Source organism: Eleutherodactylus coqui, chromosome 3 (genome assembly GCF_035609145.1).
Source record: "Eleutherodactylus coqui strain aEleCoq1 chromosome 3, aEleCoq1.hap1, whole genome shotgun sequence".
In the NCBI taxonomy this organism is placed as follows: Eukaryota; Metazoa; Chordata; class Amphibia; order Anura; family Eleutherodactylidae; genus Eleutherodactylus; species Eleutherodactylus coqui.
This window is the reverse complement of record NC_089839.1, coordinates 115457232-115469985: the sequence shown is the minus strand read 5'-3', so window position 1 is coordinate 115469985 and position 12754 is coordinate 115457232. Positions and strand designations below refer to the sequence as shown.

General features: G+C 43.9%; 1 protein-coding gene across 2 annotated transcripts in view; it reads right to left on the bottom strand.

Annotated features, from left to right (window-relative positions):
- The window catches only part of ACOXL (acyl-CoA oxidase like), a 387512-nt gene that overhangs the window by 305137 nt on the left and 69621 nt on the right, over nucleotides 1-12754 (bottom strand). For both annotated transcript variants that reach the window (XM_066595986.1, XM_066595987.1), the window contains exons 5-7: nucleotides 9393-9491; nucleotides 7189-7303; nucleotides 4087-4173 (exon numbers count right to left, since the gene is read on the bottom strand). In XM_066595986.1, coding sequence (XP_066452083.1) covers nucleotides 4087-4173; nucleotides 7189-7303; nucleotides 9393-9491 — 301 coding nt within the window. The remainder of the gene's footprint in view (nucleotides 1-4086; nucleotides 4174-7188; nucleotides 7304-9392; nucleotides 9492-12754) is intronic.

Here is a 12754-nt window from a genome sequence, read left to right as displayed (position 1 = left end):
CAACCCCTAGCCTCCAATTGGTAGGCAGTATTGTGCAGATCCCAATCTCCGGTCCCTGCTCCAGTGTCTGCTATGCCTTCTCGCTTCTTTACTGTCACCCGCAGCCCCGAAGTCTGTGTCCCTGTCCCCTCTGCCGACACTGAGATGAGATTATCGCTCCTGCACTGTCACCCCCAGGCCTGGAGTCTGTGTCCCTGTCTCCCGGCTACTTCGGCAGTGGTGAGCAAAGTGGCTTGGCCAGCTCCTCACATGGCAGTCCGTTGGAAAGCACACTGTCAACAGCGCTGGCATGTGAGAGAACACTGCAGCGGCTTGCTGTATGACCTGGGCAGCAGAGAAAGAGAAGACGACATCACTGTGGCCGGAGATCCTACATCAGCAGTGGCCGGATGGCACTTAAGAGGCGATACGCTCACATAACACAGCAGCGGCCACAGCTCCGCAGTTGGGGACTGCCTGCCAATTGGAATCTAGGGGCTTGACAGGGGCGTAAACTCCTGCTAACCCAGGGTCAGCCCCTAGCTTCCGGTGGCGTCAAGACATAATAATACCTCACAAAGGACGAAATTAGTCCACGTGGACATAGCTGCGTCATACTGTCATCACTATGGGCTTGAATTCTGCAACTGTTAAAATATGCACGTCTTTATCTCAAAACCGCAATATTCAATTCCACAGTGGATAAGAATGCAAGAAATTCCCCAAACGTTCCACAGAACATATTCTGCAATTAAAAACGCAACAAAATCAACATCTGCATTGCGTCCTGTGGACGAAGTCCGTCCCGTCTGAAACCACACCAACGGATCTGCACTAGAAAAAGTTCTCCACTTGAGGATTAAAGTAAGTCATGCACATGAAATGATCCCACCAGGAACATGTCAGACGCAGTTTAAAAAACAAACAAAAAGTGTAAAGACAAATGCCTGAAATTCAAAAACATACAATAGCAGATGTGGTTTTGATGTGGCTTATCAAAAAAAAAAGCACAGCAATAATGTATGGGTGGTTTCACATCTGCGCTGGGAATTCCGCTTTCCTGCGCCGTTCGGGGAGGAGGAAAGGGGAATCCCCACAGGCGAACGGTTGCATTTCTTGCATGGTTCCATCACAGTGCCAGGCGGACTCCATTGACAATGACCAGCTCTTGGTTGAAAGAAAAAGCGTTTTTATGCACAAATTGAAAACCATAATAAAAGCATAGAGAATGGAAGTGATACATGTCTACAGCCAAGAACAGCGATCTGAAAAGAAACAAAATAAGGAGGGTAGCGCCTTGATATTTTCCTATACAATTCAAAAAAAAAAAGAGGACATATTCAGACTCACCTGGCACCAGATGGGGGAGTCCTAGTATTCTGAGCCCACCCTCTGGCACCTGAAGTCCTGGCAAACTTTGATAATGCTGTTTAGATTATTTGTCCCACAGTGTATCCATAAAGCTGGAGAGCTACACACAAACCAACCCCAAAATTTCTCCACCGAAAAAAATGGGTAAACAAATATAGACAGGCAAAAGTGCAAAAAAAGTTCCTCGGGGCTCTTCCAGGAAAAAATAGTGCTAATGGCAAAGATTCTTTACTCACATATCGTGGCAAAGGATGATGGAAGACAAGCGGGGCACTGCTCATAAACAGACCCCACCATTTCGATCCAACCAAAAAACAAAAAGGAAGGTAAATTTATAATGCCAGATAAACATAAATAGTCCTTTTTAAAAAAAACAAGCTGTGTTGCAACGCGTTTCGGCACTATAGAAAGCACCTTTTTCAAGCAGACATTAGCAGCATTTACTATGAACTGCAAAATGCTGATAATTTCCAATAATCTGTACAAGCTTCTCCAGCTTCAAAGAAAGTCACAAAGACATCTATTGTTTTTCAAGGACACTGGAAAACATCTGCTACTTTTGCGGACTGTCTAGGAATTTCAGACAGCTGGCAAACCAGGACTATATTAAAGGGGTGTTCCCATCTCAGGAATCCTATTTTAACGTGCTCAAAATTGCAATACAATGCCCTCACCAATAAGATGCCCATTTCCAAAAATGCTCCTTTCTCCATACACTGCAGATATTGATTCCTCTGCCCTCAGGTTGTTTATGGCTGGTTGCCATGGAAACAGACCACCTTTTCTACAGAAAGAAATAGAGTAGGCCAGCATTCGTGCAGTTCTTTCATCTAAATCTGATAGGAGCTAATGCGCATCATTTTTTGTCACGGCCACTAGCTACCACTGTGCTCTGCCATTTCTTTCCATATGAGAGACGATCCATTTCCCTGGCAATGAACAGTAAACAGAGACCAGAGGAGTCAATATCTGCAATATCTGGAGAATAGAGCATTTTGGAACTAAACATCTTATGGGTGAGGGCATTGTTTTGCGATTTTGAACATATTGAAATAGAATTCCCAACATAGGATGACCCCTTTACAGAGTTAAAAGGGCTGTCCAAGTTAAACTATTTTTTTTAAACGCATGCTCCCCATGCATAAAAATAACAAACAAGCCGCTACTCATCCCCTGGCTCCCCGCAGCTCCGATGCTGCATCCGGAGATCTTTGCCATGATGCTGTGTTTATCAGATAAGTATAGTTTCTTTTCTTATTATTTTCTGCCATTTCCTCCATTTAATGATTGTTACTATATTGGAGGCTCTCTAGTAAAAATTATTAAATGGAGAAAATGGCATAAAATGACAAAAGAAACTATGCAGTGATGACGTGCCTATATACCCACTTGACAGCTGCAGCCAATCACTAGCCTCAGCAGTGCACAGCATGATCTACCGGCTTTATATCTATTCCTTTCCTTGCTAGATAATGGCCAACAGCTTCTGTAGAGATTATGTAACCCAGCTTTACTGGACTTCTGAATGGCAAATGGCTCACAATACAGGAAAAAGGAAGGTACAATAACTAGGCAAATTTGCATTTTAGTCTGGGACAGGTGGGTGATAACCCTACGCAAGATGGAACTGTAGGCCACCCAGGTTCCCATAAATATCAGAAAGAACCATATGTGACTATGGTAGTCACATCATAGACCTGAACAGCATATCCCCAGGATATCAGGCTGAGCACACTTAGCTGTTTCCATAACACCATAAAAATGAAAAAGTCAAGAGTCACACGGTGACCATTCTACTCATCAACCTCCTAGCTGTGACAGCTGGACAGCAGACCCCATTCTGGAGATAAGTGCAGCCCAACCTCTGGGACTCCCCCTATCAGGCATGTATGGTATATTACATGGCTATGACATTAAGGTCTACATTTTTCTTTAAGAGAAAGTGCTCTTTAATAGATGACCAAATATTCTACACATATTATACACCATTGTTAAATTCAACATCTCACCTTGCAGAATAAAAAGTGAATAAAGGGTCACTACTAGGATTTTTTTGCCATTCAAATGCATCTATTTCCCAGTATACATAAGTGAGTTTGTATTACCTTGGTTAGTTATTCCTTTAAATCTGAAAATCTCCCCCTCCTCAAATGGTCATGTGATCTCAGTTCTAACCAGCCCAGATTTACTTGGTGCTATGCATTCTGAAACTAGTCAATTTCTCAGTCTGCGTGATGTTATTACATGATCCCTACCACAGAAACTGTCTACAGGAGGACACAGGCACTTCTGTCAGTTACTGATGATGATCACACAGCTTCTGTCACACAGTTATAATAGAGGAGATCATAACTCATCCTCCTGACTGTGTACTTCTGGTCTGTAGCTTATTTAGAAGAATAAAGAAGGTAATTAAACTTCTCCTAACAGGCACAGGTGGTACAGCCTCTAGCTAATGCTGTGCTGATGCATCATGGGCTTCGTTTAAAAGTGAAAGTAAATTTTCACCAACAAGTTGGTTCCAGATAGGCATCAGACAGGGAGCAGTACTGCATGGAAGTATCTGCAATACACAGAGAAGACCTCCAGAGTGTGACAAACAATTGGGTGAGGGGGACAAAGATGCAAATGTGTTTTCGCAGGAGTGGCCCTTTAAAAAAAAGTTGAAAAAAAATAACATTTTGAAAAATGTCACAATCATATTTATGAAAGTTAAATTAAATTTAAAAAATCTACCTTCTTTGTGTAACATGTCTATTGCTTCAACACCTGAATACATGTTCCCATTTTGGTCACGGACTGGGACAATAAAACAATGCGGTCCTAGAGAAAATCATAAAAAGAAGGTTAAACTCAGGTCTGATTTCACATGAACTTATTACCTATTAGACTTTACAAATCAACGCAGCTGGGTTAATTTATGTGCCGTATCAGGACAAGTACTCACATGCTTTGGCGTACACATAATTTGGCAATGTCTTTTATCTTTCAAGATAGGAAGACATGTAAAGCAAACATAGCCTGAACTCTAATTAACTAGCTGTCACCTTGACTGAACAGTCTAGTATAGAACTGAGCAATTACCAAACTCCTTACAGACACATGAAGGTAGTGCCAAACCTGGAACCATACATGTCTTAAAAAGACTATCACTAAATTATTTATCCATTTTTTATTTTTCAATCAAGAGAGGACAGAATGTGGTTGTAAATTGATCTGGATAAGTTTGGGGCAGAAAAGTGGCCAATGATGTATAAGGCCGCCTGCACACGGGCGGAAATCCCGCGGCGGGATTTCTCCCGGGTTTTCCGCTACTGAAAGCCTGCATAGGAGTGCATTACAATACGCACTCCTATGCAGACGGCCGCGCGTAATGTCGCGTGGCAAACAAACCGCGGCATGTCCTATTTTTGTGCGGGGCTCGCAGAGCCGCGCACAGATACGTCATTCACCCGGCCGCTGGCTCCAGTCTGCGCATGCGCCGGCTGCCCGGCAGCCGGCACATGAAAGAGCCGGGGCCGCCAGGCGCGGGTGAGTACGCGCTCGTCTCTGCAGGCGCTCGGGTCGGGTCCCGCAGCGAGAATTCTCGCCGCCGGATCCGACCCGCTCGTCTGCAGGCGGCCCATCACTGATAAATGTGAGGTTCTGCACATGGGCAGGGAAAATACCTGTCACCATTACATACTAAATGGGAAACCACCTGGCAGAACTGACACAGAAAAGGACTTTAGTTAACTGTTAGCTTAATTGGAGCAACCAGTGTCAGGCAGCTGTTGCCAAGGCAGAAAAGGATCATGGGGTGCATCAAAAGAGGTGTAGGGGCACATGATGAGGACATTGTTCTTCATCTTTACAAGTCAATGGTCAGACCAAGCATGGAATGTTGTGTTTAGTTTTGGGCACCGGGAATCAAGAAGGACATGTCAGAGATTGAGCAGGTTCAAAGGTGGACAATGAAAGTAATAAATGGAATGGGTGGACTACAACACCCAGAGGTGTAAAATTGGGGATGTTTACTTTAGAAAAATAGACAGATGAGGGGCGGCCTAATAACTATGTATAGATATAGCAGGAGACAATACAGAGATTTCTCCCATTATCTATTTATACCCAGGACTGTAACAAGGGAGCGCTCTAAGGACTATATATAGATATATCAGGGATCAGTACAGTAATCTCTCCCATCATTTATTATACCCAGAACTATAACAAGGGGGCGCTCTAATAAATATGTATAGATATATTAGGGGACAATACAGAGATCTCTTCCATCAACTATTTATACCCAGGACGACTGTAACAAGGGGGTGCTCTAATAACTATGTATAAATCTATCAGGGGCCAGTACAGAGATCTCTCCCATTATCTATTTATACCCAGGACTGTAACAAGGGAGCGCTCTAAGGACTATATATAGATATATCAGGGATCAGTACAGTAATCTCTCCCATCATCTATTTATACCCACGACTGTAACAAGGGGGCGCTCTAATAACTATGTATAAATACATCAGGAGTCAATATTTAGATCTCTTCCATCAACTATTTATACCCAGGACGACTGTAACAAGGGGGTGCTCTAATAACTATGTATAAATCTATCAGGGGCCAGTACAGAGATCTCTCCCATCATCTATTTATACTCAGGACTGTAACAAGGGGGCGCTCTAATAACTATGTATAAATACATCAGGAGTCAATATTAAGATCTCTCCCATCTACTATTTACATCCAGGACTGTAAAAAGGGGGCGTTCTCATAACTATGTATAGATATATTGGGGACTATACAGAGATCTCTCCCATCATCTATTTATACCCAGGACTGTGACTATAACAAGGGGGCACTCACTATCGCTAGAGGAAAGAAGGTTTTTATACCGACATAGAAGGGGGTTCTTTACTGTAAGAGCAGTGAGACTATGAAACTCTCTGCCTGAGGACGTGGTGATGGCGAACTCACTAATAGAGTATAAGAGGGGCCAGGACACCTTTTGTGAGCGTTACAATATTACAGGCTATATCACAGATTACTCAGAAGGGTCGGTGATCTGGGGATTATTCCGTTTACCCAATTGGAGGCGGGAAGACATTTTTTTTGCCTTAAAAGGAGGAATTATTAGCTTCTACCTTATTGGGGGGTTTTGCCCTTCTCTGGGTCAACATTGAGGGAGGGAAGGAAATGAGCTGAACTTGATCCTGTGTTATCTACATATAGGTGACCCATCTCGGTGTAATCCTGTCCGTGATGTCAGTGAGTTGATTGCTGCTAAGCTTTCTCTACAGATCAGGATATGACAGACTAGTATTAGGCCGCCTGCACACGGGCGGAAATCCCGCGGCGGTATTTCCCGCGGGATTTCCGCCACTGAAAGTTTGCATAGGAGTGCATTACAATACGCACTCCTATGCAGACGGCTGCGGTTTGGCCGCGCGAAATCTCGCGCGGCAAACAAACCGCGGCATGTCCTATTTTTGTGCGGGGCTCGCACTCACCCGGCCGCCGGCTCCGGTCTGCGCATGCGCCGGCTGCGCGGCAGCCGGCACATGAAAGAGCCGGGGCCGCCAGGCGCGGGTGAATACGCGCTCGTCCCTGCAGGCTCTCGGGTCGGGTCTCGCGGCGAGAATTCTCGCTGCCGGATCCGACCCCCTCGTCTGCAGGCAGCCTAAGGCTCTGTGGTCAGTGTGACAAATGCAGGATTTTTAAAATAGAGACTATGACTGAAAATGTAAAAATATCACCAACAATTCTTAAAAAATATGTTTAACACAAAAAACTTTATATAATAGGTCATTTGCTGATGACAAATTTCCTTTAAGAATAACCAGAGAAACAAACCTTGAGATTTTCCATTTATTATTAGCTGTGCAAAAACAGCAGCATGATTCCCCTTCATAGCATTGCCAATATACATCTTCTGTGCATTCTCACAAGGAGTATTGATAATGAACTCCTAAAGACACAAAATTAAATACAGAATGACATAAGAATTATATGGAGAGAGTTAAACAATAAGCTTCCTATAATCCTATATTTTTTTAATTCTACACTCTAGCTTGTATATACCGTTATGTTATTTTACTGTTACAGTTTACAAACAAACCCTGTGTCTAGACTGATCCTGCAATTATGTGTTAAGGGCCTTTCACATGGCCAGATTATCGGGAACGAACAGATAAGTCATATAAAACTCACTGCAAAACCTTTGGACTGCAGTGTATTATACTAGTCGGTATTACACTGCAGGAAACCTAATGGGCTTTCATAGATGGTAGACCCAAAGACCACTGCTAAGCTGCCATAGGAACCCAATGGCACCCCGTGCTTACACTGTGGAGGGTGGGGGCAATGAGGTACAGAGTGAGCACTATCCCTCTGTAAACCATTTAGGTGGTTTACAGAGGGATAGTGGGAGCTGTCAGTCACAGTGGGGCTCCTGTGATAATCACAGAGACACTGCTCCTGTGCCAATGCAATAACATTGAAGTACATGTATGACATTTTGCTGGAGCTCCTTCCCACTTATGACATACATAATGTCAAATATCAGAAAAGGGTTTATAGAAGTCCATAAAACTACTAAAGCTTTAAGTATTAAAGCTACTCCCACTATGTGTGTACACAAGTTCAGTCTTTTAAAGGTTGCCCGTCATTTCCCGAAACTTATGGCATTTAATACTGACATATCATAAATTGTGATTGGTGGGGATTCAGTTGCCAAGTTCCCACACCAATTGCCAGAGCAAAGGAGCAGAAGTGCTCTGGAGAGGAATCAGAGCACTGTAGGGGCTCGTAGAAAACTTATGGCTCATACAATGCTAATACTACCTCTTCCAAGAGTGAAAAAAAGACAATCAGAGCTGAATGGGAACAGGATTTTCCTGCCCCTGGTGAGGTGAGGTCCAGAAAAAGGCTAGATACGAGAATCTTGTCTACTGTGATTTTAGAAAGTTTTAACTCATGGGATCTTGCTCATGTCATGGAGCTGTAATAATTACAGAAAGAACTCTGTTTATGACAACTTCACACTGGTATGGTTGCTTCCCACATCCAGACAGCGCCGATCATTTACCAAAACAAAAAAGACCAAGTCTTTTTTGTTTTTGTAGATGATCTCTACTTTAAAATCAAATCTGAAGTTGTGATGAAGCAATCCTGTTTTAAAGAATATATATATTACCTATTATCAAAATTATCTGTTACATTTGCTTCCTACAAATCTTATTGCAATGTACAGGTTTTTTTTTATCTATGCAAATGTTAGCAGGGTGTCCTTAGACTGGTTTCACATCTGCATCCAGATCTCTGGTGGGAGGTTCCGTTGCAGATTTGGCACAAAATACCAGAAGAAAAATTGCTGCATGCAGCGCCTTTTCTTCTGGTCAAAAGCAAGGCAGCTGAGCAGAAAGTGAACAGACCTCAATATATTCAATGGGGTCCGTTCTGCGCTGTTCGGTTCTGTTATAAGATGGGGCAGTTCGGCCCGGGGATTCCCCTTTCCTGTTCCCCGAATGGAGCATGAAACCGAAACTCCCAACACAGATGTGAAATTAACCTTACATATGCTTTGGCAGTATAAGTTAAGATGGGCATTGTACAAGCATACACCTGAGGCACACATTTGCCAGGACGGTTCAAACGGTCCAAACCAAACATAGTTGTTGAACGCCGGATGCACCTAGGTTAGGCCACAGGTAATTTCAAAGTAGTAAAAACATCTCACTGTCCATTGTGTGCCTTCCTCCCCACTCGCCCATGACACACAAAAAAATTGTACAGTCAAATAAAACACTTTAAGATTTATGTTACGTGGTTTAAAATATAAAGAAAATAATGAAAAAACCTGTTCCCGTGCTTGCAACATGCTAACTAATAACTTGTACGTTCTCATGCTAGAATTTGGATGAACAACTTAAGGGTGCTTCGTCTTTTCATTTATTAGGAAAAGAAAAACAGAAGTATCCTTGAAGATTAAACTACTAGAAATTTCAAAATATGTTCTTGTCTTCAAGACATTACAAAATTCTGAAAATGGTTCCTACCTGAGTCACCGGATCAAACACAGCCTCAGTCAGTATCCCCCTTACATTACTACCATGGCCTCGTTCTGTCATTGCAAACATCCCTGTAAATTTTTGGTTCTGTTAGGAAGAAAAAGGGAAATATACAACTTGAATATGTAAATCTTTGAAAACGCATTTGCAGAATATCAAACACACTTTTGATTACTATAGCTACCCAATCAATACAAGAACAATCTTGCATTTTTATGCATATTATTAGATTTCTTATTTTTAACTATACTTCTAACAGAAATCCATGCGCAAGAAGACGCTTAGATCATTGCGCTTATATAATGGCTGCTGGGAATGTGCTACCGATTTGATAGACACTGGCGTAACGATTACAGTCATGGCAACTGTATGAATGGATAGGGAAGGGGGCCAGCAGGGATCCTTAATGTAATAAACTGTACAATGCTATCATTATCGACTCTCGTCCATTTTACCAAAAGTATTGGCTTCCATATTATAATTAAACTAACTAACATTGACAGATGACGCTGCTCTTGAGATTGTTTGGCTGGCTAAAAGCTTGGCTTAGATAAACTATCTATGAAGCTATCTCAAAACCTCATGTCCACGGGGAAAATCAGGCCCGCCGCGGATTCTCAATGCAGAATCCGCAGCGGGTCCCTCCTTTCCCGGGGACATGAGGCCTGAAAATAAGAATAAACTTACCTGTCCTTGACGCTGCGTGTCTCCCCTTCGTCACGGCCGGATCCTCTTTCTTCGGCCCAGCAGATGTGTTCGGCACGCCTGCAGCGTGCCGCGCGCATGCGCCAGGCACATCCGCCGGGCCGGAGAAAGAAGATCCGGCCGCCACGGAAGGGAGACCTGCAGCGTCCAGGACAGGTGAGTTTAATTATGGTACGGGTGTTCAGCGGATCCGGACGGCTTCCATAGGCTTCAATAGAAGCCTGCGGGAGCCGTCCCCGTGGGAGACCGGCACTAAAATGGAGCATGTCCATTTTTTTTCCCGCACGCGGATCCGCGCCTGGAGGAAAAAATGACACCCGCAGGTATTTAACTACCTGCAGGTGTCCAATGCATCCCTATGGGGCGCTGATCCGCGTGCGGGAAAAACGCTGCGAATTTTAACCCCGTGGGCATGAGGCCTAAGGGGAAGGGCTGAGTCCCTGATTGTGGGAGCAACAACTAACCAAAATATAAGTATTTTAACCACTATAAACCAAAATAAAGGTGAAAGGAAGAATAAGGCCGCCTGCAGACGGCCGGGTCGGATCCGGCTGCGCAGAGCAGAGCCAGCGGCCAGGGAGTGACGTTTCTGTGCAGGGCTCTGCGAGCCCCGGACAGAATTAGAGCATGCCACGGTTTTCTGCACGTGATTTCGCGCAGACAATCCGCGGCCGTCTGCATAGGATTGCGTATTGTAATGCAATCCTATGCAGGCGTGTACGGGCGGAAATTCTGCGGGGAATCCCGCCGTGGAATTTCAGCTCGTCTGCAGGATGCCTAAATATCCTAATTAGGCCGGCTGCACAAGGGCATATTTGCATTGCAGAATCCAGAGCGGATATTCGCCTCCGGAGTCTGGAGCAAATACCACATATAACATGCTATTGAAAACAGCTTTTTGATGCCCATGAGTGGAAATCAATTGTGATTCTCCGCTTGCGGGGGGGGGGGGGGGGGGGGGGGAATAAAGCGCAGAATGTTCTAATTTTTGTGTGGGCTTCCCTTGACATCAATGGAAGCCGTCCAACCAACAGCCCTTCCGCAATTGACCTTTGTAAAAAGGTCGTGGATTTCACATTATCGCTAGGTGATAACGCGGGAAAAGCAGGGGTTTAGAAAGAAAAATCTGCAATGCGCATGTCCGATGACTCGCCGTGCGGACCATCTGCAGTACAGAACAGAAGAAAAATAGACAAGTATGCGTGGATGCCGGCTGGGCCCAGGGTCGGATTCCGCTGCAGGCTCCCCCAATGCGGAAGCCGACTCAGTCGTGTGCAGCCAGCCGCATAGGGGGAAAAGATTTAGAAAATAGGAAAGAGAGAGAAAGAGTATGGTATACCTTGTGGATGTATAACTTGCAATTCAAAAATAGTCAAATCTCATTATTGTGTCGAACCACTCAAAAGCCAAACTAGAAAAGGAAGAAGAGTCCTGGAAATCTATCCATATGGCCCCACGTAGAGTAAAATCTAAGAAAATTCTCATCAAGGTTTCAGAATCTGAGCTCTTCAGATAATCCAAAGCCTCTAGCCAAACTACCTTCGGGATAGCATTATTTTGCTTCCAAAATCCGGGAATAAACTGTCGTATAGCCAGTATAAAGTGTCCCAATAGGCCTTTTTTGGCGAAAGAAGCTGAGCCCGAAAACATGGAGAGGAGTGCAATCTTTGAAGTAATGTCAATTGAGGATCTACATAAAAGCTTTATACAGCCCAGATATGCCTCGCCGCCATAGTGGTGCTATAAGTGGGAACTCCCATCATATATCTAGCATCGAACCAGTGGCTGCAGAACATCTCCAGTATAGGTCTGGAACTGATGGGACTAATTTGTGCAATTTAGTGGGGGTCCAATATCACTGCAATATTATTTTATAGTTGAGTTCTTGTAGTCTGCTGGAGATGGACATTTTGTGTGTCAGTATAAATGATTTGGCCCAGAGTTCTCCAGAAAAAAAACTACCCAATGCCCCCTCTCAGGCACCAATCGAACTAGGACTGGAGTTTATCTGTTTATTAAGTAATAATCCATAGACCGATGATACTGTGTGTGTAGGAGCCTCTGAAGAAAGACAGAGCCTTTCAAAAGGAATGAGGTCAGCAGATATGGGTGTAAGGCTATGGATATAACTACGTAACTAAAAATATTGTAACCAGGATCCTTTGAAATACTGGAATCGCCTCCCAGGTCTAAGAGAGCTTGTAAACTCAGAAGTCCTACCACATCTTGTACCTGAGAAAATACCACCTTCGGGACAAATAACAAGTATGTGTCAGCATAGATGGGAGCTGAGGGTTTTCTACTAAGAGGGTGAGGGGACTGGGTGAAGAGATTAAGTGACCCTGCCTAGCAAACCACCTCCAAGAGTTCAGTAAGGTTGTTAAAAAAGGTGAAGCCCCCAAAATTGGAAAAGGGTTCGAAGCATGCTCTATTGGCATTCAGCGCTTGGTTGTGGAATGGTCCAGGACACAATCTCAGACGGTTGCTTTGTGGTACAGGTGAAGATTAGACAAGCCCGTACCCATTTGTAATTTAGGGCGCATCAGCACCTTATAACTAAGATGTGGCAAGGAATTCTGCCATATAATTTAGTAACCATCTTTCAGAACTACTCAAAATAATGTTTAGGTAGATCACAGGGAATA